The 26,036-nt window shown below is 36.7% G+C and overlaps 1 protein-coding gene across 3 annotated transcripts in view; it reads left to right on the forward strand.

The window, feature by feature from the left end:
- The window catches only part of CCDC91 (coiled-coil domain containing 91), a 148,435-nt gene extending 125,740 nt beyond the window's left edge, over positions 1 to 22,695 (forward strand). For all 3 annotated transcript variants that reach the window (XM_071816941.1, XM_065842937.2, XM_071816936.1), the window contains one exon: positions 20,285 to 22,695. In XM_071816941.1, coding sequence (XP_071673042.1) covers positions 20,285 to 20,407 — 123 coding nt within the window. In that variant the 3' untranslated portion in view covers positions 20,408 to 22,695. The remainder of the gene's footprint in view (positions 1 to 20,284) is intronic.
- The last annotated feature ends 3,341 nt before the right edge of the window (positions 22,696 to 26,036 follow it).

A 26,036-nucleotide genomic window follows, 5' to 3' on the forward strand; every position in this document is an offset into this window, starting at 1 on the left:
CAGAATCACACAATGTTAGGGATTGGAACGGACCTCAAAAGATCACCTAGTCCAATCCCTCTGCCGGAGGCAGGAACACCCAAATGAGGTTACACAGGAAGGTGTCCAGGCGGGTTTTGAATGTCTTCAGAGTAGGAGACTCCACAACCTCCCTGGGCAGCCTGTTCCAGTGTTCTGTTACCCTTACTGAGAAGAAGTTTCTTCTCAAATTTAAGTGGAACCTCTTGTGTTCCAGTTTGCACCCATTACTCCTTGTCCTATCATTGGTTGTCACACAGAAGAGCCTGGCTGCATCCTCGTGACAGTCACCCTTTATATATTTATAAACATTACTGAGGTCACCCCTCAGTCTCCTCCAAGCTAAAGAGACCCAGCTCCCTCAGCCTTTCCTCATAAGGGAGGTGCTCAACTCCCTTCAGCATCTTTGTTGCTCTGTGCTGGACTCTCTCCAGCAGTTCCCTGTCCTTCTTGAACTGAGAGGCCCAGAACTGGACACAATATTCCAGGTGTGGTCTCACCAGGGCAGAGTAGAGGGGGAGGAGAACCTCTCTCAACCTGCTAACAACCCCCCTTCCAATACACCCCAGGATGCCATTGGCCTTCCTGACCACACGGGCCCAGTGCTGGCTCATGGTCATCCTGCTGTCCACCAGGACCCCCAGGTCCCTTTCCCCTATGCTGCTCTCTAATATGTCATTCCCCAACTTATACTGGAACCTGGGGTTGTTCCTAACCAGATGCAAGACTCTACACTTTCCCTTGTCATATTTCATTAAATTTTTCCCTGCTCAACTCTCCAGCCTGTCCAGGTCCCCCCTGGATGGCAGCACAGCTTTCTGGCATGTCAGCCACTCCTCCCAGCTTGATGTCATCAGCAACTTGTTGATAGTATACTCTATTCCCTCGTCCAAATCGTTGATGAATAAATTGAATAATACAGGCCCCAGTACCGACCCTTGAGGGACTCCACTAGATACAGGCCTCCAACTAGACTCCGCCCCATTGACCATGACTCTCTGGCTTCTTCCCTTCAGCCAGTTCACAGTCCACCTCACTACCTGGTCATCCAGACCGCTCTCCTTCAGTTTAGCTGTAAGGATGCTGTGGGAGACTGTGTCAAATGCCTTACTCAAGTCAAGGTAGACCACGTACACCGCTCTGCCGTCATCCATCCGTCTTGTTATGTCCTCATAAAAGTCAATGAGATTGGTCAAGCACGACTTCCCCTTGGTGAAACCATGTTGACTGCCCCTAATGACCCTTTTATCCCTGATATGTCTAGAGATGGCACCAAGGATAAGTCTTTCCATCAGTTTCCCAGGGATGGAGGTGAGACTGACTGGTCTATAGTTACCTGGGTCCTTCCTCTTGCCCTTTTTGAAGACTGGAGTAACATTTGCTTTCCTCCAGTCCTCAGGCACCTATCCCGTTTCCCAAGACTTGACAAAGATGATGGAGAGTGGTCCAGCAATGACGTCAGCCAGCTCCCTCAGCACCCGCAGGTGCATCCCATCCAGACCCATGGATTATGGATATCCAGATTGCCTAATTGCTCCCTAACCCAGTCCTCATCAACCAAGGCAAACTCCTCCATTGTCCTGCCTTCCTCTGGGGCCTCAGCAGTACAGGGCTCCTCAGGACAGCCTTTGGCAGTATAGACAGAGACAAAGAAGGCATTCAGTAATTCTGCCTTCTCTGTGTCTTCTGTCACCAGGGCACCCACCTCATTCATCAGTTGGGCCTACATTGCCTCTGGTGTTAGTTTTATGTGCCATGTATTGTAAAAAGCTCTTCCTGTTGTCCTTGACCCCACTCACCAGGTTTAATTCTAAGGAGGCCTTAGCTTTCCTAGTTGCCTCCCTACACCCTCTGACAACAGCCTTATATGATGTTGGTTGGTATACTGAGTCATCAATCAGTTCAGAAAAGTGTGGTCTAATAAGGGTAGTGGTGTGCTAAAATACATACGAAGGCTCAAAAGTCAGATATGATTGGCCAGATATTGTCCTGGTATGTCAAATATAAACTTATTTTAAGTTTATGCCATTGCCTTCTGTAGCACAAGTAACTTTCTCTGTGGGCTGGGGTTACTGTACCTGTCTTTTAAGTAACAATTGTGAACTTGTCCAACAAAGTAGGGCAGTGAATATTTTCATGCCTTTATTATGTAAAATTTGCTTATATTTCGGGTTCCTTTTTACCATGAAACAAGTTATTACAAGTGTTTTCAATTCATTTTTAGCTTTGTTTAGATTCAAGACCAAATAATTAACCCATGCTAATTCACTTTTATTAGTAAAGTAAAATAATGGAAATGCAAAAATGTAGTGAAATGACATAAACTGAAAAGAAGTGCTGGTATGATACCCCACATAAAAATACTCTCAAATTAATCTTTAGAGACATTAAGTATAAGTGCCCACTCATCCTTCGCTTGTAAATTAAATTTTCAGATGTGCTTACCTCCTATATCAGTTCATACTCCCTGGGAAAAAGTGCGTCTTCCTTATCAGCACATTTTACTAATACTGGTGCAAGCCAGAGTTTGTCAGGAGATCTTCCAAGGGCTAAGCTATTTTTTTGAAATAATATGAATCAGTTAAAAAAAAATAATTTGAGATGGTGATGGCAACATTTTTTGGCAAAACGTATTAAACTTCTTCAGAGATAGTTTTGGAAGATGCCTCTGTATATGAGGTTCATCATTCTTTAATATTTTAAGAGGAGATTTTGTGATGAAAACTAATATCTTCTATTAGATTATTCAAGGTAAAGAATGCTTGAAGTTCAGGGCAAACATTCAGATTAATTAAATTATCCACCCTATTGAGGAGAGGCAGCAAATTCCTTCGGGTTGTTCAGATTGTCTGAGGAACTGCCTGTAATTCACTCCTCTACATAGTTGTTCTTTTATTTGTTCATCAAAATTATCACACAAAATGGTCGATGAAGTTTTTCTTAAATGAATCAGACTTAAAGTTCTCCCTTTGCATATTTTAGTGCTGCACTTGAAATAGTATTTTAGTACTTTACAATATTGGCAAAAATGCCTTAGTTAGCATACAGGTCATATAATCTTCATAAGGACCTTGTAGTTTATAACCCTTCTAATATTAAGAATTAGATTCAATTAATGGGGAAAATCAGCACAGTAAAACAGAAATAAGATGTCTGTCTGGTAGCTAAAACTGGCTGTGATTGTAAAATGTTATCGGAAAACGATATTATTATCAGAAAACACCTCCAAACATTGCTTTAAAGGAAAATGACAATGGCTAATTGGCCGCTGTTATCAAACAGATAAAAGTCTGTGTTTTTAATCACTATTTCTGTTAATGATTTTTAATTTTCTGCTTTTGGAGGTGACGTTATCTATGTAGAAAAATCTATATATGTAATTGGTGTTTCTGCCAGTGAGGAAATGTCCCAAGGTTGGAACCATTTTCATCTTACCCATACATCAGTCTTCAAGCTTATTATCAAAATTGTGGTGCATTGCAATTAAAGCAATTTTTATAGCATTCTACTTTCTGTCCAACTAAGAGTTGGGGCAGAGTTCAGCTATTGCTCATATTTATTTTCTCTCTCTTGAAATTATGAAATAGGTTGCCTTGTAGGCATTTATTGATAGGTAACATCTCTCAGCTTTATTTAGCTGAGAATTCCTTGACCTTTTCTTGTTGATTGCACCTTTGCTTTCCTCTCTGTGCTTCTATACATGCATCACTTTTGTGATATATCTGTTGGCAGTAACCATTGCAACTCAGCAAAATCTCTTTAACTTTGAATCCTAATGTAGCTTTAAATCCATGATAATTACACTATGAAAGCTGAGCATTAGATTATAAATTAATTTTTTAGTCTCTTTATGTTGCCTAGACTTCTCAACTGTGCTCATGCAATCTTGTTCTTTTACACTCTTAAGTAAACTTGCAAAATTATTCACTATTTCTGATGAAGTATGTATTTATACAACTGACTGGCTTGATGATGAGTGGAAGTAAAAGAAAAAAAATCTTTACTTGCCTTTTAGAAATGTACTATACGTGCATGTGAAATGATGTGCTTCAAAAGGCTTCTAAAATGCCTACTAATGTCTCGGATTGAACAGAAAATAACTGTTGTCATAAACTACTTCAGTAACTAGACTGTACACTTATAATCTGCAGGCTTTTAAAATACAGAGTTGACTTTATGGTTCCAAGAATAGTGCTGATGTGGTTCATGTTGAGTGCTGATGTGCTTGCATGGTTAAGAAGTGTTTGCTGCCAACCCTTTTCAGCTATAGCTTAGAACAGTATTAAGGATTCAGCAGCCTGTGTTCTTTCCATTTACTGACTTCAGAAAAGGCAAGACGAGCGCACAGCACCTGCTTGTCCAATGCTTTCAGACCGAAATCCAGGAATAAAATAAAAGTGGGGAGTTTCTACATAGGGATGTAGGCTAGGTCATGAATTGACACCTACTGGATCACACTTTCTCATTCATGTTGCTGCTCAGCAATTTTTAATGATTTTTTTTCAAAACTAAGACAAAAGAAAGCTTGGAATTAACTCAGTATGTTGGGTAGAAGTCTAGAGTATATTGTAATCTCATATTCTTCAAGTGACTGCTGTGCATTCTCAGGGGAACATTTCCTAATGTGTCCTGGTAGAAGACCTGGCACTGCCTTTCCTCTGTCTCTTTGGTGAATCAGTAGCTTCACATTCTTCAAAATTTCCATTTCTTCAGTAGCAGGTAAACTGTCTTTAGTCACTGCTTTGAGTCACATTTACAATCTACTCTTCAAGTTAGATTAATTTGCAGCTCAGATTCCTGTCTAGGGGAAGTGTGTTAGAGCAGTGAATAGATAAGATGCTCCATACATCCCACATAGAACCAAACTGCAATTCTTGCCGTATAGGGGATGGTATCTATACACCGTGTGGCATTACAGAAGCTGAGAGCAGGATAGGCAGGGCTGACCCTTCTCTTCTTGGGCAAGAGGTCCCTATTCCTTACTCGGGACAGAAGATATACATTTTTTCTGGTGCTCTCAATCTGTCTATATTGTGAGATTACAGGAGGATGCTGCTAGAGTCTCAGAAGAGAGAGAAGAAAAAAACAAATAGCTGGTGAAGCACATTTTCACCTTAAATGCTGTGTGTTTAGGAAAAGAAGGTGACAATAAGAGAGAGAATTTAAACAGATGCTGGTATGAAATATTTCAGTAACAGAGTTATGACATCAGGGTATGTTCATATTATACAGGACCCTTCTTAAAAATCTTGCGTTACAGATTGGTGATTTTCATTTATTGATGCATTTATGTTAAGTCACTTGCAAAGTCCTGCATCAAAACCAGAGAATTTATTTTTGAACTCCTGTAGGTAAAACTTGTTCCCTTCAGTGTTATCCAGTTATTATCAGAATTTTGATATGTGTTGTTGTTTTGCAAGTGTGCTTGATTTCAAGCATCAAACACAGCTTTCTTTTCAAGGTTTATTATTTGAAGGTAAGTGCAAGTGGGAGAGGTTATGAAAATCAGTTTCTTTTAAGTTATTAATCTCAAATGAGTGATTTTTTTTAATACTTGTTATATTTTAATATGACTTAGAACAAAATAGGGTGTCATTACCATTCTTGTTCCTCAATGTTTGGCTTGGCATTTGATGCAAGGCCTCAATTGCAGTCTGAAGTGCCAGCAGCCAAAGCTGAAAACAAGGCTGCGGTGGGCAAACTCAAGATTTAATTTCAGAAAGAGTGTTTATATTTTCCCTGGGGCCACATTAGTGAGAGTCCAAACCCTAAATGTTACCACCAACACATTTTAACAGACCGGTTTCCCAGTTTTTAAAGTGTAATGTCACCTGGAGTATTTTTCTTTTAACTTTTTCCCCTTCTTCTGACTTTAAAAGAGAAGCAATAAAGCTGTATCATTTTTGGATGAATTTAATGTCATAGTTAGGGAACACAAAGTTCTGTGTAATGCAATGAAGTAGCCTTTAAAAAATGTTTAATCCTATCTTTCTATTTCTATATCCACTATTTTAATAATTCAGCTTGAAGTTACCAATGCAAAACTTCATGTTACTACAAAGCACACCACCATCTGGTATGTACATATGTGTTGTAGGGGTACACATATTGATGTCCTGAATCAGCCTGATGTCAGAACATCTGTGCCATGCCGAGGATGAACTTGTGACCAACAGGTCAGTGCCAAGAGAGACAGTAGTGATGGGGTCACTGAGAGTTCCTCAGCTCAGTTTCCTGCTCCTTCAGCTGGGCCTGTTTTGTGGCTTTAATAGGATTAAAGAAACATTTACATTGAGGCTCTAGGAGCATTTTCACACTGCTCCTTTACCCAACTCAAAGAGCAGCATAAATCCAAAGGATTAAATAAGGGATTTATGTGAAGTTGTAGTGTAAGATGAGTTGGTGCACCTGGCTCTCCATTTTCTCCTCTGTGAATAAGGCAGACTGAAGCAGTGCACTGCATGTCAGACACAAGAGAGCTTGGCATTTCTTCCTGAACTTTTAAAAGTTTTGAAATTGTTGCTTCTAAATATTAAAATGAAATGGTAGTTTCTGATGAAGGAATATAGTATTTCAATCTATAGATTGTATTAGGCATTTTTCTTCAGAGGGTCTTACGGCATTTTTTGTGCCACTTTCCAATACTGAATCATCATGCATTTAAGAGAATTTTTAATTTCCTGGGAATTATAGTATTGTGTCTCTAAAAATGGAAAGGGGAAAACATACAATTCTCTGCCACTTACCTACATTCATTAAAATGCAAAGGAAATTATTAAATAACCCAAATTATAATTTTCAAACTCCTTGAGTAATCATTTCTACTGATGAAAGCAATTTAGTTGAAACTTCATACATAACCTGTTGTATGTTTTTTGCAATTCCTTTAGAATAAAATGCCAAAGCTTGAAAGTCTTTACGTAGGTTAAAACTGTTTCAGATATCCTTTTGTGCCTCACTGTATAAATCTACAAAGACCAAGATTATGTCTGCACTCTTTAGTCAGGCAAGATTCCAGTAGAAACTGAAATCAAGTGGTGTTATTGCTGAGAAAATATTGTGCTATTGAAGCCAAAAGGGGAAAAAAATAACAGGATGAATTATAGTGGTCAATGGTGAGATGACTGATTACTACACTATTTCAAAACTACTCTTGTAAGTTAGATGCATTATGTTTTTAATCCAATGTGCATCATTATAATTACTGTAGGAGGTGTCTCAACTTCAGATTTGGTCTGCAAATCACATAATTATTCAACTTGCTCTGTCTGTAGACTGTTCACATTAATAAAGATTTGCAGTGTACACTGTACTGATGTTACCCAGATGTATCCATCGTGGTGTTTTTCACATCATTAGGTAATTAAACAACACTTGAGGTCCGAAGAAATGCAACATCTGTCTTCCAGGGTCCCTCCATTCTGCAAGTATTTGATGAGGAAGCAGAAGAGCCTTCCATGTTTCTTTCTGCTGTCCGTTCACAGGCTGTGTGTGACAGGAGGAACAGATGCACCCTGACACACCTCCTGTCCTCCCTAATTGAGGGTCTCCTGTATTACGCCTGATTCATCCTTCAGTGTCATAACTGAATAGTATTTTATACTGTACTTTTGGAAAGCTGAAATTTCTAACCAGATCATTTGTTTTTAATTTAGTTATTTTGCGTTCTGTACAACTTTCTCAAAATCTGCTTTGAGATCAAGTAGAGAAAAAATTCCAAGTTCTTAATTAGTTGTACGGGATTACTAATTTTTAATGCAACTCATGACTTGTCCATAGGCATTTTCATGAGAGCTTTAGCTTGACTAAGATAAGCTAATTAGAAGAACAGAAAGAAACTGTGGATCCTTGTATGTGAATGAACGTGAATACCCTTATTTTACCATCCTAGTGAGAAAGTCAGACAGGTCAGCTGAATTTTGGAGGTTAGACATATTATAAGTTAAGACATATATATAAATTAATACTTTCAGGAGGAGGATTTGGTGATGATTTTGTCACTCCTATTAAAATAAAATTTTCATTCATTTGCTGTCTTTTTTCTTTCAAATTCATCTATATGCTTGTAACCAGATTTGTATTCGAATGGTTTGTATTTCACTGACATTTCTTAATTCAGAATTTTTAAGTATATATAAGCATGTATTTTGTTAACACAGCAACAGTTATAAATTTTCTTTTTTCAAATTAATCCATGTTATTTTGTACTAAATGCAAGGTTTAATCAGTTCAATATGATCAACTTGGATTAACTAAAGCTAAGCAAATCATCTGCAATTTTATTTTCTTAGTCATAGGCCAACAACAGTCCCTGTTGTACCATTCTTGTGGCACCGAGGGGATCCTAGAAAGTCTTAGGAACTTAATCATGGATGTGCTCAGTAAAGACATTTTGGCATGCAACTGCAAAGCTGTCAAATTGCAAGAGAGAAGAGTCAATTGTTCCACTCTAGTATTATTGTGAGTTTTTAGTGCAAAGATCAGAAGTTGGGTCAAGGTCTCTTCCTTCCCTAGATTTCTGTGATACCATTTCAATTACATTAGAAATGAGTCCCTAAGAGACAAGGACAGAATACAGAAGGAACTTTTTTCCATTGTGTTTCCATGACATGCAAGGACACTGTTGTGGTCTCCAGCTTTGTGTTTGCAAAGATCCAGAACTCACAAGCATTTTAATAAATATAATAAAATTAAAACAAACAAACAAAAAAACCACATACACACACAAAAAAACCCACAACAGTTGTGATCTGTATTATTTTTCTGTCCATACACCAGAACAGGATGAGCCTGGAATAGGCCCAGAGTAATTGCAGGGCCACCACAAAGTCCCATTACATAACAGATCCTCTTGGCTCTACAGTTTTGAGAGGGAATTAATTTTTTCTTTTGTTCAGTGCACAAATAAAATGAGTAGATAGCTTTGTATGTAACTATGGTTTATTCTGTTCCTAAATGCGTTTTGCTACAGCTGAGGATTATTCAGAGTTCAGTGTTTGTTTGAGTTTTTCCTGTACTGCGTCTCGTTTACACCCAAATCCATTTCCGTGGAAGTACTTTATCCTCTGTAGTTTTATCTGCTTGCTTTTTTTGTTAGGTTTTTAGCTGGGGAATTGTTTGAAACATTTCAGAACTGGTTATATGCAGAAATTTTCAAGCCATTTTTATCTCAAATCTTGCAACTTCTTTGCTCTATTTTTTGGGTATGATGTCTTACTGTTTTTACCTTTCTGCTGAACTTTGATTTTAAATAAAAATGGGAAAGTTGGCCTTACCATATGTGTTTTGATGAATCTTTCATATGATTTTTCCTGTAATTGGATTTCTGCAGCAACGCAAGTGGAATCAAAATTTGAGACTCAGTCAAGTTGTCTGTGAAGCTAAAGAAACATGTCAAAAAAGTAGATTTTCTTACCTACAGCCATAGTAAGATTAGATAGATGGAGCATCGTGATGTAGTTTCCTGTTTACTTATTTGTATTCAAGTCAGTGTGAATAATAAAAAGACTTAAGCAGTCTTTACCCATGTGTTAGAAATTCAGCAAGATGCTTCAGTGACTTAAATAGATCTATATATAGTTAATATGTATATATGTTGTTTTTCTGCTTTGGCTGCAGACTACAGACTCATATTGTTTGCTCAGGTATATTTTTCTCTCTCTTGCCCTTCCCCTCCCTGCCCTGCTTAGCAGTGGTTTCTTGTTTGTTTTTGGTTTAATAGTGTAAAATAAGGTATTCTCAAGGTAAAAAGCTACCATTCTGTTTGCAGTTGCACATCCTTGATGTTATTCTTTCACTCCAAAGCCTTAATACAAATCTGCATCTGGAAAAGAAGCAGAATAGCTGGTCTAGCAACCAAAGGAAGCTGCTTTGGCCAATGTACTATATTCATGTTGTTGAGAAGTCTCTGCTGGCTGGCAGTTGCAGAAGTAATTTGGAGTTGTGCAGAGCATAACACCTGCAGATGATTAAGTTTTGCTGGTGATATTTTTCCTCCTCCTTTAGAATCTTCTGCTTGTTGTGTTGTGACCTGCTGAGAGCCATGGGTTCTCAACCTGTGTATGTTTTAAAATAAGGAGGTCTTATCTTTGATGACATTGTTGCAGCTGCAGCTTCAGGAAGTGATTCTCCAGCAGCTGTCCTCAATTTTGCTGCAGTAATTTGGCTGCAAATTCCAAACTGGGGTTTCCAGTAAAATGTGTCTGTCAGTAAAAAGCATTAGCAAAAGCTGCAATCCTCTCAGTACTGAAGAAGTCCAGTAGTAAGTGCGGTCTCCAAAAATGCCTATCCGAATAGTAGAAAATTAATTTTCTGTTCCCTGAACCTCGATGCTAAATTACTTATTTTAATGCATATATGTGCTTACCCCTGACCTGATGCTAAATTTATCACAGATTCACTGCAGGCTGATTTTACTTGTTGAATTTCTTCATGTGGATCCATTGACTTTAATCTATAATGATAATTTTAGAAACATACCTGTATTTCACGTGATATAATCTCTGCCTATGTCATCAGGTATATACTGTTTCATCCTGTCACAACTTATCAATTGTTCCCCAAAACGAAGAGGTAGAATTTTTCCCATGCTGCTTCGGTATGTACCAAACTCCAGTGTGTTGTTAGAGAACACATTGCTTAGAGATAACGAATGGCATATAGTATCACATTTTCATAGCAGCCTTCAGATAATCATGATATATCTCCAATGTTCTTGATATATAAGTAGAATAACAACAGTCTTAACTCCTTATATTGTCTGCAGTTTCAGCTTTGTGTATAACATTGTTTTTCACCTCCCAGTTTAAAACAGTGATTCTCTGTGATGTCTATTATTAACCACCTGTTATATTTCTTCTTAGAGGCAAGGAAATGGTGCTTCTGGTGAGTCCCCTATTACTGAAGAATCATATTATAGTTATTTAGAACACACTCATGGTCACAAAATATCAGTTATACAACTGCGGAAAGATTTACTCTATAGTTGCCCAGTCATGCACATTATTAGGATAGTTGGGTTTTTTTTGGTTTGTATCCACTGCAAACACTTTTGATGCAAGGATTATTTCTATTTACATACTTATTCCCTGATGCCGTTAGATACATTCCCACAGTAATAAAAGATATTGTTCTTATTAATACCTTTATTTGTTGTTTGCTTTTCAGTTAGGCTTAATTAATTTAGTTTTGTAGATACCATCTCAATACCATGAGGCAATTCTGTGAGCATGACTCACCATGAGCCCATCAGATAACAATTTTTAATTGGTTTGATAATAGCAGCAATTTATATATGTAGGAAAATATTTGTTGCTGTTAACCAAACATGCTTACCCTTGATTAATTTGGAAAGTGTGTGCATCCTGACAAGTGAAACAGATCTTTGGTACCAGACTTAGCACCCAACCCTGCAGCCAGGGCTTTTCAGAAAGACAGTCTGATAGTCTTTAGGCACTTTCCTGTAGAGATGGTAATTTGCGGTTATGGAGCTCCACAGAAGCCCTGTGTAAGCTCTGCCAAGTCATTTGTAGCCATATAAAAGCAGCATGTGATCGTGCCTGAGACTGACTTGCGTATTTAAAACAGTTCAAGATTAAAAAAAAAAAAGCGCCACCAAAACACAAGCAAACAACCCTCCCACACACTATTAAGTCCTCTATGAGGACTCAAGATCTGACAAGCCCAGATAGAAAGCAATCTGAGTCACTTACAAATCCTTTATTTAGGTGCAGTTATAAAGGGTGCTTCAAAAAGATGGACCAGATTTGGTATTTTACTGCTTTGAAATTGGTTCAATCTTTTTGAAAAACCCTGTGTAGCCCTAGTTCCTTCTTCTGTATCAGAGGAGGTGATCTGATTAATTTAGCCCTTAGTTACATTGCAATTAGTCTTCTGCTTTGTGCCTACCTTGTGAGGACTGTTATCTAGTGGATATCAGAAGCTGTACAGACACTTGCCAGACTTGAGATGCTGAGTATGAACAGGGATAACAGAAACATTTTGAATAAACAGAGAACCAGAATATCTGTGATTTGTGCCTGTGGTTTTTTTTTTTTTTTTTCTTCTCACAACTGGTAGAAAATTTTATGCCTGGAGGAAAATATGAATTGGTTCTGTGTGGCATAACATGTGGGAAGTTGATTTTATTTGAAACTAGACTGGTCTAAGCCAGTGTTACTCAGCCTGTAGTCTATAAAACATTAGAAGCAGTCTGCAAAATAGTTCCCTGTTCTTCTCTTTTATGAAATCAAATATAAGCATTTTTCATTTAATGTACAGGCACCAAATTTAGTTGTTTTTTTATTTATTTTAGCAGTGGAACTGATCTTTGCCTTCCTAACTTGTATGATCTATTTAATATTCTTCAATCATTAAACAAGAGAAATGCACAAGGTGGTGTTATTTTTTTTTTTTTTTTTAATTTATAAAGACAAGCAGGATATATTGACACTGAAGATAGTGCGTGTTTTAGTAGACGTTTCCTCCTAAGAGGGAACCAGAAATGGCAGAGTGCACTTTCTTTCAATACCTGTAAGTAGAAGTGAATTTTCACAACTTCACAATTCCCTGTAGCTTTCATTGTCAGCATTATAAAATCCTATGATCTTGGAAAGAACATTTAAAGGCTGTGTATATGGATATGTGTACAGTGGAATGTCATTTCTCAACAGTGAGAAGGGAAAGATCAGTATAAAAAAGCAAAACAAAAAAGTCTGAATTCCTTCTTGTATTTAATCAGCATTTTCCTTGCGTCTGATATTAAGCCATGATGAAGACACTTGTTTTCTACATGTTCAGCAAATTTTTACAAAAGCTTTTGTTTGGGAAACCTTTAAAAATCAATGAGATTTCTGTCCACATAATATACATGGGTGACTTTAATAGTGGGGGAGGCCCTACTGTGGTCAGTTTTGCCCCTATGCATCCAAATGTTTGCAGCTTCATGTCCTGAGTTTGTAAGATTACACAAATGCATTTCATTGTATAAGGCAATGCTTAAGTACTGTTTGCATATGTATCTGTATGTTTGTCATAAGTATGTTGAATCTGATCACTAGACCAATCAGCCATTTTAGTAGCAATTATGGTAACTCAGTGTATTTAACGTATGACAATAGTCTATAAATAACTTGGTCAAGGAATCCTATATTCTTAATCTGTTAAGTAGGTGGGTCACCCCAGACACTGTTCATGTGTTTCTACACATATTTCCATTATTGTTTTTGTACATTTAAATAATGCCCATTTTTCACCTTCTGCAGTTGTCTGAGGAGATACTACAGCCATTTTTAGTTCCTTTGTGCACTCTATGTAGTTTCCTTGATTGAAAGAAAATTTCCTTCTCTTATTTATATGAGGGAAAGTTAGTATTTTCTTACATTCCTGTGTCCAGCTGGGAGACAGTGGAGATTCTGAGAGGGTTGACAGGGTGTTTTCCCACCACCTTTGGCAGACTAGGCAAATCTGTTTTAAAGATGTGTCCAACATATGGTATTATTTTAATGGTTTCACTGATCAAGTTCAGAGCATATAATCCTAAAGGTTTAGAAGCTGCAGCATTATTTATTTAAGGAGAAAGAAGCATTTTCACATGGCAATCTAATTTATTAAACGTCACTCTTTCCTAGAGGTTCAGACTTGAACACTGATGTCTTTCTAATGTGTAGCAGATACTGTATAAATTACGGCCATGAAGAATCTTGTTTTTATATACTTACTAAGTGTTATCAATAGTAGAAATACACAGGTGGACAGACAAAAATGTCCTGTTCTGGGATTAACTCTAAAATAAGCTCTGCTACACATATGTACCATATGGATCTGTTTTCCTTCTCATCCATTATAGAAATGAGAGGAAGTAGTTCATTGTTTTCTCATCCAACTTGCAGATTTGCAGGTTCCTCAAGGTAATAATTTTTTTATATGGTCTATTTAATGTGCTAGGGAATTTTTTAAAGCCTTCTGTTGAATCTGTGGGGAGAAGTTCATGTTAGTGCACTGGGGTACCTTTCTCAGCCTATAGTTTTACTAGAATATATAATCACATAGCTGAACCTCTGCAACTACCTTTTTTTTTCAGAATCCTATTGGGCTCATTCACTCGTGTGGATTAGTTGCATGAAGAAAAAAACCCAACAAAACCTACATGGTATAAAAATTGTACCAAACAAACCCCTCATATTTGATTTTTCCTCAAAGAGGGATATCTACCAGTCAAAATATGAGAAGATACTTGTGAGTCTGTAGTTACACTGTAATGTTCTGCTGAACACTGGGTTTGCTAGCCAGTTAGTTTCTTACTTTGTTAGCACAGCATATGTGAAGAATACTAATGCTAAATTGCAGTAGTCCATTTCAATGGATTATTACACACCATGAATGGGAGCAGGAGGAGTCTACAAAAGCCAAGGTTTTAATCATAAAAGAAAACCCATAATTTTTCAGAAATAATTTTTCTCTAGAACTATTTAGAAAGTGCCTATAGATTTAAAATGCAGTCATTTATCCACTTAGCACTGAAGTTCAGGCCATAATTCAGAAAGGCCAGAACTGTATTTTGTAATGCAGACTGGACTGATGCTAGAATGATTTAAAGAAAATATTATGTATTAGTACAGATGTAGATATAATTAGGACAAACAGAAATGCCTGAAGGTGAGTTCAATCGCAACATCAATGGTTGACTCTAAGCAAGCAGTTGCATTACATCTGGATTAACTCCTCAATGAGCAACACAGTATATTTTTAACATCATATTGGCTATGTGGAATGAAATTATAAAAAAATCATAATCTGAAGTATGTTTATAATAATTTTTTAATTTATATTTACTGAGGTATTTTTTTTAAAAAAAGTTCTTTAGTTAATTCATAAAATAGAAAACCATATTGAAAATAAGAAGTAGAAATTATAGTTAGTTGGCAAACAGCAAATAGACAAAGCTTTTATATATTTATCAATAATGAAAAAACATAGAGAAATAAAAGATAAAATCTGACAAATATTGCCAAAAAAACTCAGTTGCTTTTACCTACAATGTTAAAATGTCTCCTTGCCTACTGAACATTACTTAGAAAAGGAACAGGAAATATATAGCGTGACTCCTACTACTAGTCCTTTGAAAAAAAATGTAATGATGCTAAGACGATGTCTATAAATACTTATGGCTAATCAATACTCAGCTTCAAATAATTACGTTGGTAATGAATCGTACTCAACAGATAACAAGCAACTACTTGTAAACACTAAATAAATGGAAAGCGTTTATATCAGCCTCACTCATCTAGGCCTACCAAATGCCATCTTCAGAACACATTCTCTTACACATCAGTCTCTTGTGTTTTCAGTTCCCTTAAGCATTCATTTTGCATTTGAATGTTTTCTCGATGTACAACTTTGCATGAGTTTTATAAGAAATCAGCAAGACTCAAAAGCTGATTTCTGATTTTCTGATCTCTAAGGAAAGTGCTCTGCTTCATTGAATTATATTGGTATGATTATTTTTTATTTTACAGTGTACATATGTGTGATCAACTATGAAAAATACCAGTAATACAAGTAAACTTGAAAACTTCTTACTCAACAGCTTTGCTCTTTTTTAATCTCTCATCATTCTATTTGTTGAATCTCATTATAAAAAGAAGATTGCAACTTTTACTCGTTAGTATTACAGAACCAGAATAGTGAGCTGAACTGTATTTGAATACATTACTCATCAGATTATCTTTTGAAGTACAGGCAAATTGTTCAATACATATTTTTATAATTTTTCTACATCTACCAATATATTTGGTTTTGAAAATTTTATTGTCTGAGGAACAGTTTGGAAAAACACACTGTAAAACATCTTGCTGTTCATACAAAAGGAACAATTCAACATTAATTTTGCTTTCTTCACTTTTCTGGGTGATCTTCAGACCACAGTGAGACTAATAATGAAACATGTCTTTACTATGGTGAGATCAGAATTTTATCCTTAGATCTTCAGTAATGAACCTAAAACTGTATTTTCCATAAGATATTTTATTAGTTACTAGTCATGGATAATATAATTCTGACAGGTAGCAGTTATTTATAGTGTTCTGACTGGGTTTCTCTTCTAGCAATTTGAAATTTTGAACAGGTTGGAGCATATTTAATAGAGGAAGCCAAGTCCATATGCCATGAAAATATAGCTATTTGCAGGTAGATGTTACAAGGGGAAAATATGAAGGATATGCATGCTCCGTTATTTATGTGGCAAATTATTTTGCACTTCCATTCCATTTTACAGAAAATCTGAGCTGCATGTGATAAAAGCTAAGAAAACATAGAGCTAAGAATAATTGTTAACTTTGGTTTGAGCAGTGGGTTTATGAAGTGATGCAGGGCAAGATGAATTGACTTTAAAACAGCAGCCTGGGATGAAAGCAGTCACCTGGTGGCAGCATTCTGCACAGTTATGTGTGAGCCTTTCTTTTTATTTCCCAAGTCAAATTCTTGCATCCAGTGATAGGAGTTGTGCTGAGGCCTATGCCTCGCTTCAGGGCCTCCTTGTGTGACTCACAGGCACATCATTCTGGATGGTCTAGGGATAATATGACTGAGGTGGGAACCCACAGGGAGTCTCATCCAGTTGTCTTTGGCCAGAAGGATGGTGGAATCACTCTTAGACCTTAAAAGTGGACTGAAGATTTAAACAGAAGGGAAAAAATCCAGCAGTGAATGTGTTAGAATGTCCTGCAAGAATCAGCTCATTTATTGAAAATTAATGTCTCTCAATGACTGTAGGAGTTCCAGGAGTGGTATAGACCCTGGGGAGCTCAGAAACTATTTTTCCAAATCTTACGTAGCCAATTCCTCAGTAGGTTCCATGCAAGTACCTAGCAAAGCAACTTCTTTAAAAAAAATAAATAAAAATCTGTACAGAGGTAAACTGTTGAGTAACTTAAAATAATGAAGTTCAGAAACATTAAAACTTTGAGCTAATTAAAGCCTTGCTAATAGGACACAATGTACAGAATAGGGAACTTTGAACTGGATAGCTTTCACATGATGGAAGAGAATCATTGACTGGTAATAACAACAGTGATGGTACGACGTAAAAAATTGCCTTCTCACATGGTAGATCTGGACCAACACAGTGCATTTTTCAGTATCTATAGAATTAAAACATTGGGTTGGTTTGGTTGTGCAAATGCTCAATCCCTGATACGTTACTCATACAGATTACATTTGCATATGAGTCACATTTAGTTTGAATTTGCCAGATGTATGAGATCATTCCATGAAGTGAACAGGACCTAAAAATATAGAGGAAAGGCTGTTTAGACAAACAAGATTTAAAATGCCTTACTTACATATTTTCACATCTTATGGTATATTATGCAAGCAGAAGCACAGCAATGTTGAGACACTGTTCAGAAAAAAGTGTCCATTGCTAACACTTCATTAAACAGTATATTATATGACAAGACTTCATTGGATTTGTTTCTGTTTCCCAGTCAATTTCGCCATTAATGGGAATGTTCTTCTTCTGAATACATTCAAATGTATCATTTTCAAAGCCAGCATAATTCTGCTGCTTCTCGTTTTATGTTATGTGAAGATCCCAAATCTTTTCAGGGTGTTCTGTCATTTACTGGAGCATGGAAGAACTTTAAAATGTGCTGCTCAAGGCAAAGCTTATACATACACCCTGCAGACAAGGGGCGGCTGAATTCTGAATTTTTATGTTATTGAATTATATAAAATTTTAACAAGCAATAAACTTTTCTTATGCACAAAGGGAGACTACCAACTAGCCACTTGAGTTCAACAAAGACTCCTCTAATGTGTACTTCAGTCATTTGAGACTTTTAAAATCTTTCTCTTGAAGAAATTCTGTTTTGTTCGTATTGCAGCCAATCACTGGACACATTAAACGTTTACATTGCTACTTGATGAAATAAATTGAACTGTATACAATTTGAAATTGCTGCCTTAGTAAAGAAAGCTTACAGCAGTGTATCAGAACGTGCACCTGGTGAGCTACTTCAATCTCTTTAAAGCAGAATCTGCAAGGAAAGGCTACAGGAAAAGAAAATTGAGAGTTTAACCAAACCTCGATGAAGAACTATCTGGGAGTATAGATGATATAATATGCAAAAAAGGAAAACAGCAAGAATCAGTTTCATGCTAAGCTCCTCCAAATGATACATCTACCAGAAGCAACAGCATTTGATGAGAATATGTTTAGAGAAAGAGGTTTTTCGCATTCGTTCTTAAGATGTAATGGATATTTTTTATGAATTGCACTATATCTGCCCATTCCTCAGACAAATATGGGTCATAAGCACAAAAACATCTGCAAGCTTTCCCATGAAAAATATTCTTTAGATTCCAGACCAGAGAAGAGGAAGGAGGCAAAATACCTTTCAAATCAGAAGAAATACACTGTCACAAGATTGTGTTTAGGTCGTTCGTTTATTCCAGACTGTCTTTTCTAGGTACAGCTTCTTCAGATCTTAATTTACTGTTTCTAAGTCTTCCCTTTTCTTGTCAGCAGCAGCTGTTACTTAAATATATTAAGAGCAGACTTTTCTGAAATTTGTTTGAACTAGATCTGCTTTAAAATCTGTTGTAAATCAGTGGACTGGGTTCACATCAGGCTATTCGTGGAGCACTACTGTCTGCTTTTGCTAAGACATACAAAAATTTGCGCAACAGCTGGAAATTTGCGGGAGAAGTAGAAGTACAAGCAGACATATTACTGAAGGAGAGTTTTATGATTCTGTGGCTTCTAGAAAATATGTGTATTTTCTGTTTGTGACTAGATTTGACATGTTCATTTCTGTTGAAACAAAATGCCAAAGTATTCCAACTTCCAGAGCCTGGTTTCGTGTGTTACAGAGACATAAAGAGCGGCAAAGCACAGAGTCATAAAAGTACTTTGCTTTGTGTATTTAGTCACAGCAGTGCAGCTATACCCTGAGCACATTTTCAAAGTGAAATGAGGTGTCATTAACTTTGCCTTGCATTCTCTATTAATATTTTTTTAAAAAGATTGTATCTGTTATAAAACAAAATGTCTGTTCAAGTGATTGTTAGAGCAACTAACTGAAGTGCTGAATGATGAGCCATAGGATTAGAGTTTTTATTGAAAGCTATAATTAAAGCTGTGAGTGCTAGATACATGAGGCATGATATATTTTTTGAAGAAATGTGGCCATTTGCAAATGATTGCCGCCAGTTTGCTCGACTAGTTCCTCTATTCTGCCAGGGCCATGTGGCCTCACAGTAGCATTTTGCCAGTGTTACAGAGGTGGAGACATTGCTGGTGGTCTTATGCACAACAGTTTGACAGAGGCGCAGACTTGGACTTCGTACAAATTCTGTTGCTTCCTTTCTGTCAGGTGCCAGAACTTTTATGTCCTATTAACCTTGTACCACGACCTTTCAGTCTTACTCTGTGTCATTGTTATATATATATGTATTTTGTTAAATTTGTGGCTGACTGAAGGATAGTTAAGTTGAAAACATCTCTGAATTGCAATATTATTTGTTTGACATTTGAACTTTAGAATTCAAATGAAAGGAATTCTGCAGTGCATTTTATTTATTAACATTATAATGTTAGGAAAGTTCAAATACTTTTTGGTAAACCATGTTTTTAGGCCATTTATATGACATAACCTACCAAGTCTTGTTATTGTGGTCTTATCTTTTTGGTGGGGAAGAAAGGGCCATTGTCTTTACTGTAAGTAAATATATAGTTCACATTGTTTGACAGTAGGGGATTCCAAAGAAATGTCGCAATAAACAAAGCAGGCAGAAAATATTACCACTTTACCTCTGGGAACTGTTTAAACATGATGCCATCTAAATTAACAGTAGACTTTGGATTTTTGAATATGCAGTTTTATGTAGTGTTTGCTTTAAAGTAGAAGCATTATCTTTCATAAAAGTAACAGCTGCTATTTTTAAAGATGTGGTAAGGATCTATCTAGTGTGACAGGTAGGCTGTTCAGCTTTTTCAGATTACCTGTGTAGAATTTGACAGCTGTGGGAAAGTTACTTATAGCCTTATATATATTTTACTTTGAAGAAACTGAAATACTTCATTAAAAAGTTGTCATTAAATTGCACACATAGAAATTACTTAGGGGTTTTTTTTGTTGTTGCATTTGGTTGTTGAATTTTTGTTCTTGAATATGGTTGAATTTTTGCTGCCAAACTGTGCACTTATTTCCAGGTTTTCTTAAAGTTGATCTATCTTTTGTTTTGTTTTGGTTTTTTATTTCAACAGCTTGATCTAGTTGTCCGTCAGAGAAATCTGCATAGTTTGGAACTTTTCCTCTCATGTGCACAGAAGCAGTTAAGCGTTTTATTAAAGGAAGAACCAGCCACTACAGAGGAAAACAGAGACTGACGTTCTCAGTATTGCTCATACTGTGTGATTTGTGAAGCTTCAAACCTCAATCCAGCAAATGATGAATATATTCTAATCTTTTGGGATTGTATCATTGAGTCAAGATTGATCTTTTATTTGTTTATTTATTTTACTACTATTATCAGATTACAAATATGGGGGGGAGGGAAATCCTTGGAAAAATTGTTTTTATTTATGATTTTTCTTCCATTATATTTTCTAGTAGCCCATGATTGAAGTTCTATATAGCTGCAGCAATGATGAAAACATTTCCCTGTTATGTCTGTTTTAAATTTGTCATCATGTCTCAATGTAAGTTATCAGTATTTTTGGTATTTTAAAACATCAAGAAAAACATATAATTGAATATAGATACAAATGTATCTCTGTTTTCAAAATATGTGCCCAAGTGCGTTGCCTCCAGTGAGCCTAAGGAGTTTATTATTTCTTATTACTTTGATCTACAACAGAAGAATCAGTACTGAAACATAAAGTGTCATTCTTTAGTAATGTAAAAACAACTGCAACTCTTTTAATATAAAAGTTTAAAAACAGTGCATCTTTTTAGAGTAGTACAAAGCATTGCCATAGCTGATATATGGTATGTATTTTATTTCTGTTTTACAAAGCAAGTTTGACTCCAAAAGTCCTTTTCTCATGAAAGTACGATTAATGTGACTGACCTCAGTTTCAGGAAGAAGATGTATGTAATTATGTGGAGACTGATACTGCACAGCCTCAGTGGAATTTCTGACAGAATAAGGAGTGCTGCTTGTTGACCTCAGATGCCCTTTCTAAACATGTTGAAGGAAGTAGAAAAACTCCTCACTGACATTATTGGACTTTGAATCAAGTCTTAGGTCTTTCTAGTCTTGCTGGTGGCAGCGTGGAGGGGGATTTCTGTGCCTACATTCAATTGATTGTAGATTTCAGACCTTAGTTATAAAAGAGTTCTGAATGAAATAAGAGAAAATAAATTTTCATGCTTAGGAATGTAAATAAACTGACAATTATATCTCTTATGGTGAGCTTGTTATTCAATGGGGGACTTATGGGCATATATTAGTATGGTTCTTGTTATTCAGTGGTGTTTTGCTTTTTTTGTTTAGCTGGGGTTTTTTGCATCAGCAGTCACTTTTCATAAGTGACTTTTTCATAGAAATAAGGGAACACCAAATGGTTGAATATGTATTTGGCAGTATGCAATATGTATTGCAGAGAGTTTAAGTTTTTGTTTAAATCTTTTTCTCTGCTTCAGTGTTATGATTAAAACAAAAAGTTTTGTATTCGGTATGCAGAGGTTCACTGAGGAAGTAAGTAATGCTGGTTTTACTAGGTGATGACCTCACCCTACAAATGGATGAAAATCTAGTCTTTTTCATATTTCTTCATGGACTAATCAGTTTCCATTTCTTCTGGCAGACAAAAAATATTTTAGTCTTACTGAGTCATCTACTTATTTATCATTCTTAAGACAGTGAAATTCTTGCCTTTGTCAACTGCACTAAAGATGATACAGATGTCCACGTGTGGTTTTTTTGGAAGCAGAGGTAGCGTAAAATGAAATTGATTGTCTAGTACTGTCTCGCAATCTACGTTTAATTGTGGAAAAGCTATGAGCAGATTCCAAGATGCACTTCAGTATTCTCGTTTTTACTTCTAGCCCTGTAGATGGTATAGTATTCCTTTTTACTGAAGACCTCAAAGCATTCCTCATCAAAGCCAGAGCCTTAGTGGTACATCAGCATTCTTCTACTAAAGAGTTTTGCATTCTGACTTGCAACAATATGTAAAAGCACTTGTTGGAGAAACTTATGATTGGAGTCAGTAAGATTTCACTGGCAGCTGTGGTGTATCATTCTCGTTAGAACATCATGTGTTGTTTAATCTCAGCTCTTGAATATTGTGATTCTCACAGAAAATGGTATGTATTTTTTCTTACCTTTGACAATTTTGGTCCTTTAATCTTTCTCTCTACCCTGCAAGCAGAACTGCAGAATTAGACTACAGACATGTGAGATCAGATTGGGAGATCGGATGGCATTCAAAACTCCAAGTCTCAGAGGAAAAATTTAGTTATCCAGCAGAAAAAAAATCTATCTATTATGCAAGCTTTGAAGTGTCCAGTAACCTCCACCTTCTCCACATCGCATCCAAAGCTTTCAAGCTTAGTTTTATTAGTCATTAATTCTGTGTAACCACAGGAGGATACAGTTTGTGGAAATGTTATATACATATATGATTATATATTTTATATTAGAAATAAACCATAAATCTTTTTATGTAAAGATGTGTTTTAAGCAATCAGTTGTTGATATTAAAAGTTACCTAAACCACAGGGTAACAGTAGATCCCAGTGTATATCACGGTGTATTTCACTGATGTCAGTCAGGCCCATTCTATTTTAACACTTCTCCTTGATGATCTAGAACAAAGAAGATGATCAGAACAGTGGTGTTCGTATCTAATAGTTTACTAAGTTAACACTGAATATTGTGATATATAGTCCCACTGTCTTTATGTTATATTTCTGTATGTTTCTGTTGGCTCCCTACCTGCTTCCATTACAGAATTCTAGATCAGCTCTGAGACTATGTGTGTACAGGTCATTAACAAAGAAGAAATCATTTGCCCACACACTTTTTGTACGCTGTCTGTGGTTAAGAGACAAGAATATTTGAATTTTTGTCTTACTCTAAGAATCTCATTGACAAATGACACTTGAATTCCTTGAAGCATTGAATTCCTTCACTCTGTCACAAGAAGGCAGAACAAAGTAAAAGCAGTAGTCATTCCAGAGGCTGAGATCACATTAGTGTTTTGAGATTTTTGTACATCTTTATATTGGCATCTAATCAAGAGCTGCCTCATGTCCTGCCAGCTCAGTAAATGGCAATGTTAATTCCTGACTGTCTGAAATTATCCGTGCAGACATGACCTTAAAGAGCCTAATTCCTGTTCACACTGAAACTCCCCTATAGCATTCTAGACCCTCCTGTTCCACTGTTTATTTTCTATGTCCACATATTTGAGCTTACAGATTTTTCCCCACTGCTTGAGTAAAGGGAATATGTGATAAGATTTCATCCTGTTTCCTAGCAGGAAATAGGCACGAATAAAATTAATTTATCAAGCAGACAGGTATAATTTATGCTCACTTTCAGATCATGTACAGTGTCAGTGCAGTCATCAAATGGACTTAAAACAAATGTAAAATGAGCTGGGTTGGGGCACACCCAATCAAACTTCCAGCTAGTTGGCTTTCTTGAAGGTCAGGTGGGTAGATGGTAAAGGATAGAGCACAGCAAGGTCTGATGAACCATTTACATCTTCCTGCCAACCCAGCTGCATTGCAACTTACACTTAGCTACCTGAAATAGTTTCCTTAAACTAGTTTAGGTACTGTAAACTCAGTACGGGAGTGATAACTTGTGGATGAGATTGTCTAAAAAATTTTTACATGGCCATTCTGGATACCATAGAGAAAGATTTTATAGCATCTGTGGCATTCTTTTTTCATCAGTGGATTATAAACCTGCCAGAGAAACATCGGTCTGGAAAACACTTCTTATATGGGTATAATTTGGGCCTTCAATTCAATGCGCTTGCAGGAACCGACGAAATAAATGTTTTCTGTGTTCTCTCCAAGAATAGTGTTCTTCTACGGCTTCAAGAATCGATGACTTATCCAGTAGTATACCTTAAACACAGTTTTCTTTATTAGTTTCCAAGCCTAAATAAAACTAATAATACTGCTGCTGGATTAGGGTCACGTTTGAACAGGTAAACATGATGGGGAAACCATCTGAGTTGCACTTTCTTTGGCATAAGTTTTGTATTTGCCTTTGGAAGCATATGCTTCGTTAGCTAAAGGAAAGTACTGAGGTGTGTAGACTTCTCATTGTAGACATTACCTAAGCAGTTCACTTGCCATGGTGATGTAGTAGCTAAAAATGCCCTCATCAGCCTCCCTCATACGTGGAGCAAAAGGTCAGTCTTGCTTTATGCCATTTATGCAGACGCACATTTGCCACATGCCACATGGTGTGTTATGGTGTTTACATTTCTTTGGGAAGTGTTGCCAGTATTACATTACTAAGACCTATAGTAATATCCTGAAAGTGGTTAGAGTCAGCCGTAGGTGCTGGTAACAACACAGCATTTAGCAACACAAAATGAAGGTGATTAATTTTTTTTAATTGATCTTGTTTATTGTATAGTGTGTATTTTAAACTTGTTGTATCACCATTCACTAATACAACATTCTTGTGATAATAATAATTGTTATTATTATCCCATAATAACAACAATTTCCTGTGATAGTTGTGGTGTCAGTATTTTATCTGCAGCTTACATGCTGTTTAATTATAACATTTTTAATATGCGTCACAGATTCACATTTGTTTCTATTGCCTGTAATTCTTCACATTTCAGACTTACAAAACAGGCATTTTTTAGATGTTTTCCGTTGTCCAGCACGGATAATATGATACACAAAGAAAGTATTGAATAAACACTCAGACTATTCTACTTTTTTCAGATAGCATTTTTAAAGAGTTCAACAGCAAACACTTGTGAAAAAATAAGATGTTTATTATATCATAGATCCTAAAAATACAGTTATCACCAAAACGCTACAAAATTTATAGAATCATAGAATAGAATCATAGAATAATTTTGGTTGGAAGAGACCCTCAGGATCATGCATTCCAACCACTAACCTAACACTGGCACTAAACTATGTCCGTAAGAAACTCATCTACACATCTTTTAAACAGCTTCAGGGATGGTGACGCAACCACTTCCCTGGGCAGCCTGTTCCAATGCCTGACAACCCTTTCCATGAAGAAATTTTTCCTAATACCCAATGTAAAGCTCTCTTCTGGCGCAACTTCACACTGTTTCCTTTTGTCCTATAACTTTTACTTGGGAGAAGTGACCAACACCCTCTCTACTCCTTTCAGGTAGTTGTAGACAGCAGTGAGGTCTCCCCTCAGCCTCCTTTTCTCCAGGCTGAAAAGCCCCAGTTCCCTCAACCGCTCCTCATCAGACTTGTGCTCCAGACCCTTCACCAGCTTTGTTGCCATTCTTTAAATGTGCTCCAGCACCTCAATGTCTTTCTTTTAGTGAGAGGCCGAAAACTGAACACAGTATTCAAGGGGGGGCCTCACCAGCACCGAGTACAGGCGGACAATCACTTCTCTAGTACTGCTGGCCACACTATTCCTGATACAAGCCAGGATGCTGGTGGCCTTTTTGACCATCTGGGCACACTGCTGGCTCATGTTCAGCCAGCTGTTGACCAGCACCCCGATATCCTTTTCTGCCAGGCAGCTTTCCAGCCACTCCTCCCCGAGCCTGCAGTGTTGCCTGGGATTGTTGCAACCCACGTTCAGGACCCAGCACATGGCCTTGTTGAACTTCATACAATCAGCCTCAGTCCATTGATCCAGCTGGTACAGATGCCTCTGTAGAGCCTTCCTACCCTCCAGCAGATCAACACTCCCACCCGAATTGGTGTCATCTGCAAACTTATTGAAGGTGCAGTCATATATATATATGTTTCTATTTTTCAGATTTGGTAATAAATCTGTATAAATAGATATAGATCACCATCAGATGGCAAGTT

This window comes from Patagioenas fasciata, chromosome 1, assembly GCF_037038585.1.
Source record: "Patagioenas fasciata isolate bPatFas1 chromosome 1, bPatFas1.hap1, whole genome shotgun sequence".
NCBI lineage: Eukaryota > Metazoa > Chordata > Aves > Columbiformes > Columbidae > Patagioenas > Patagioenas fasciata.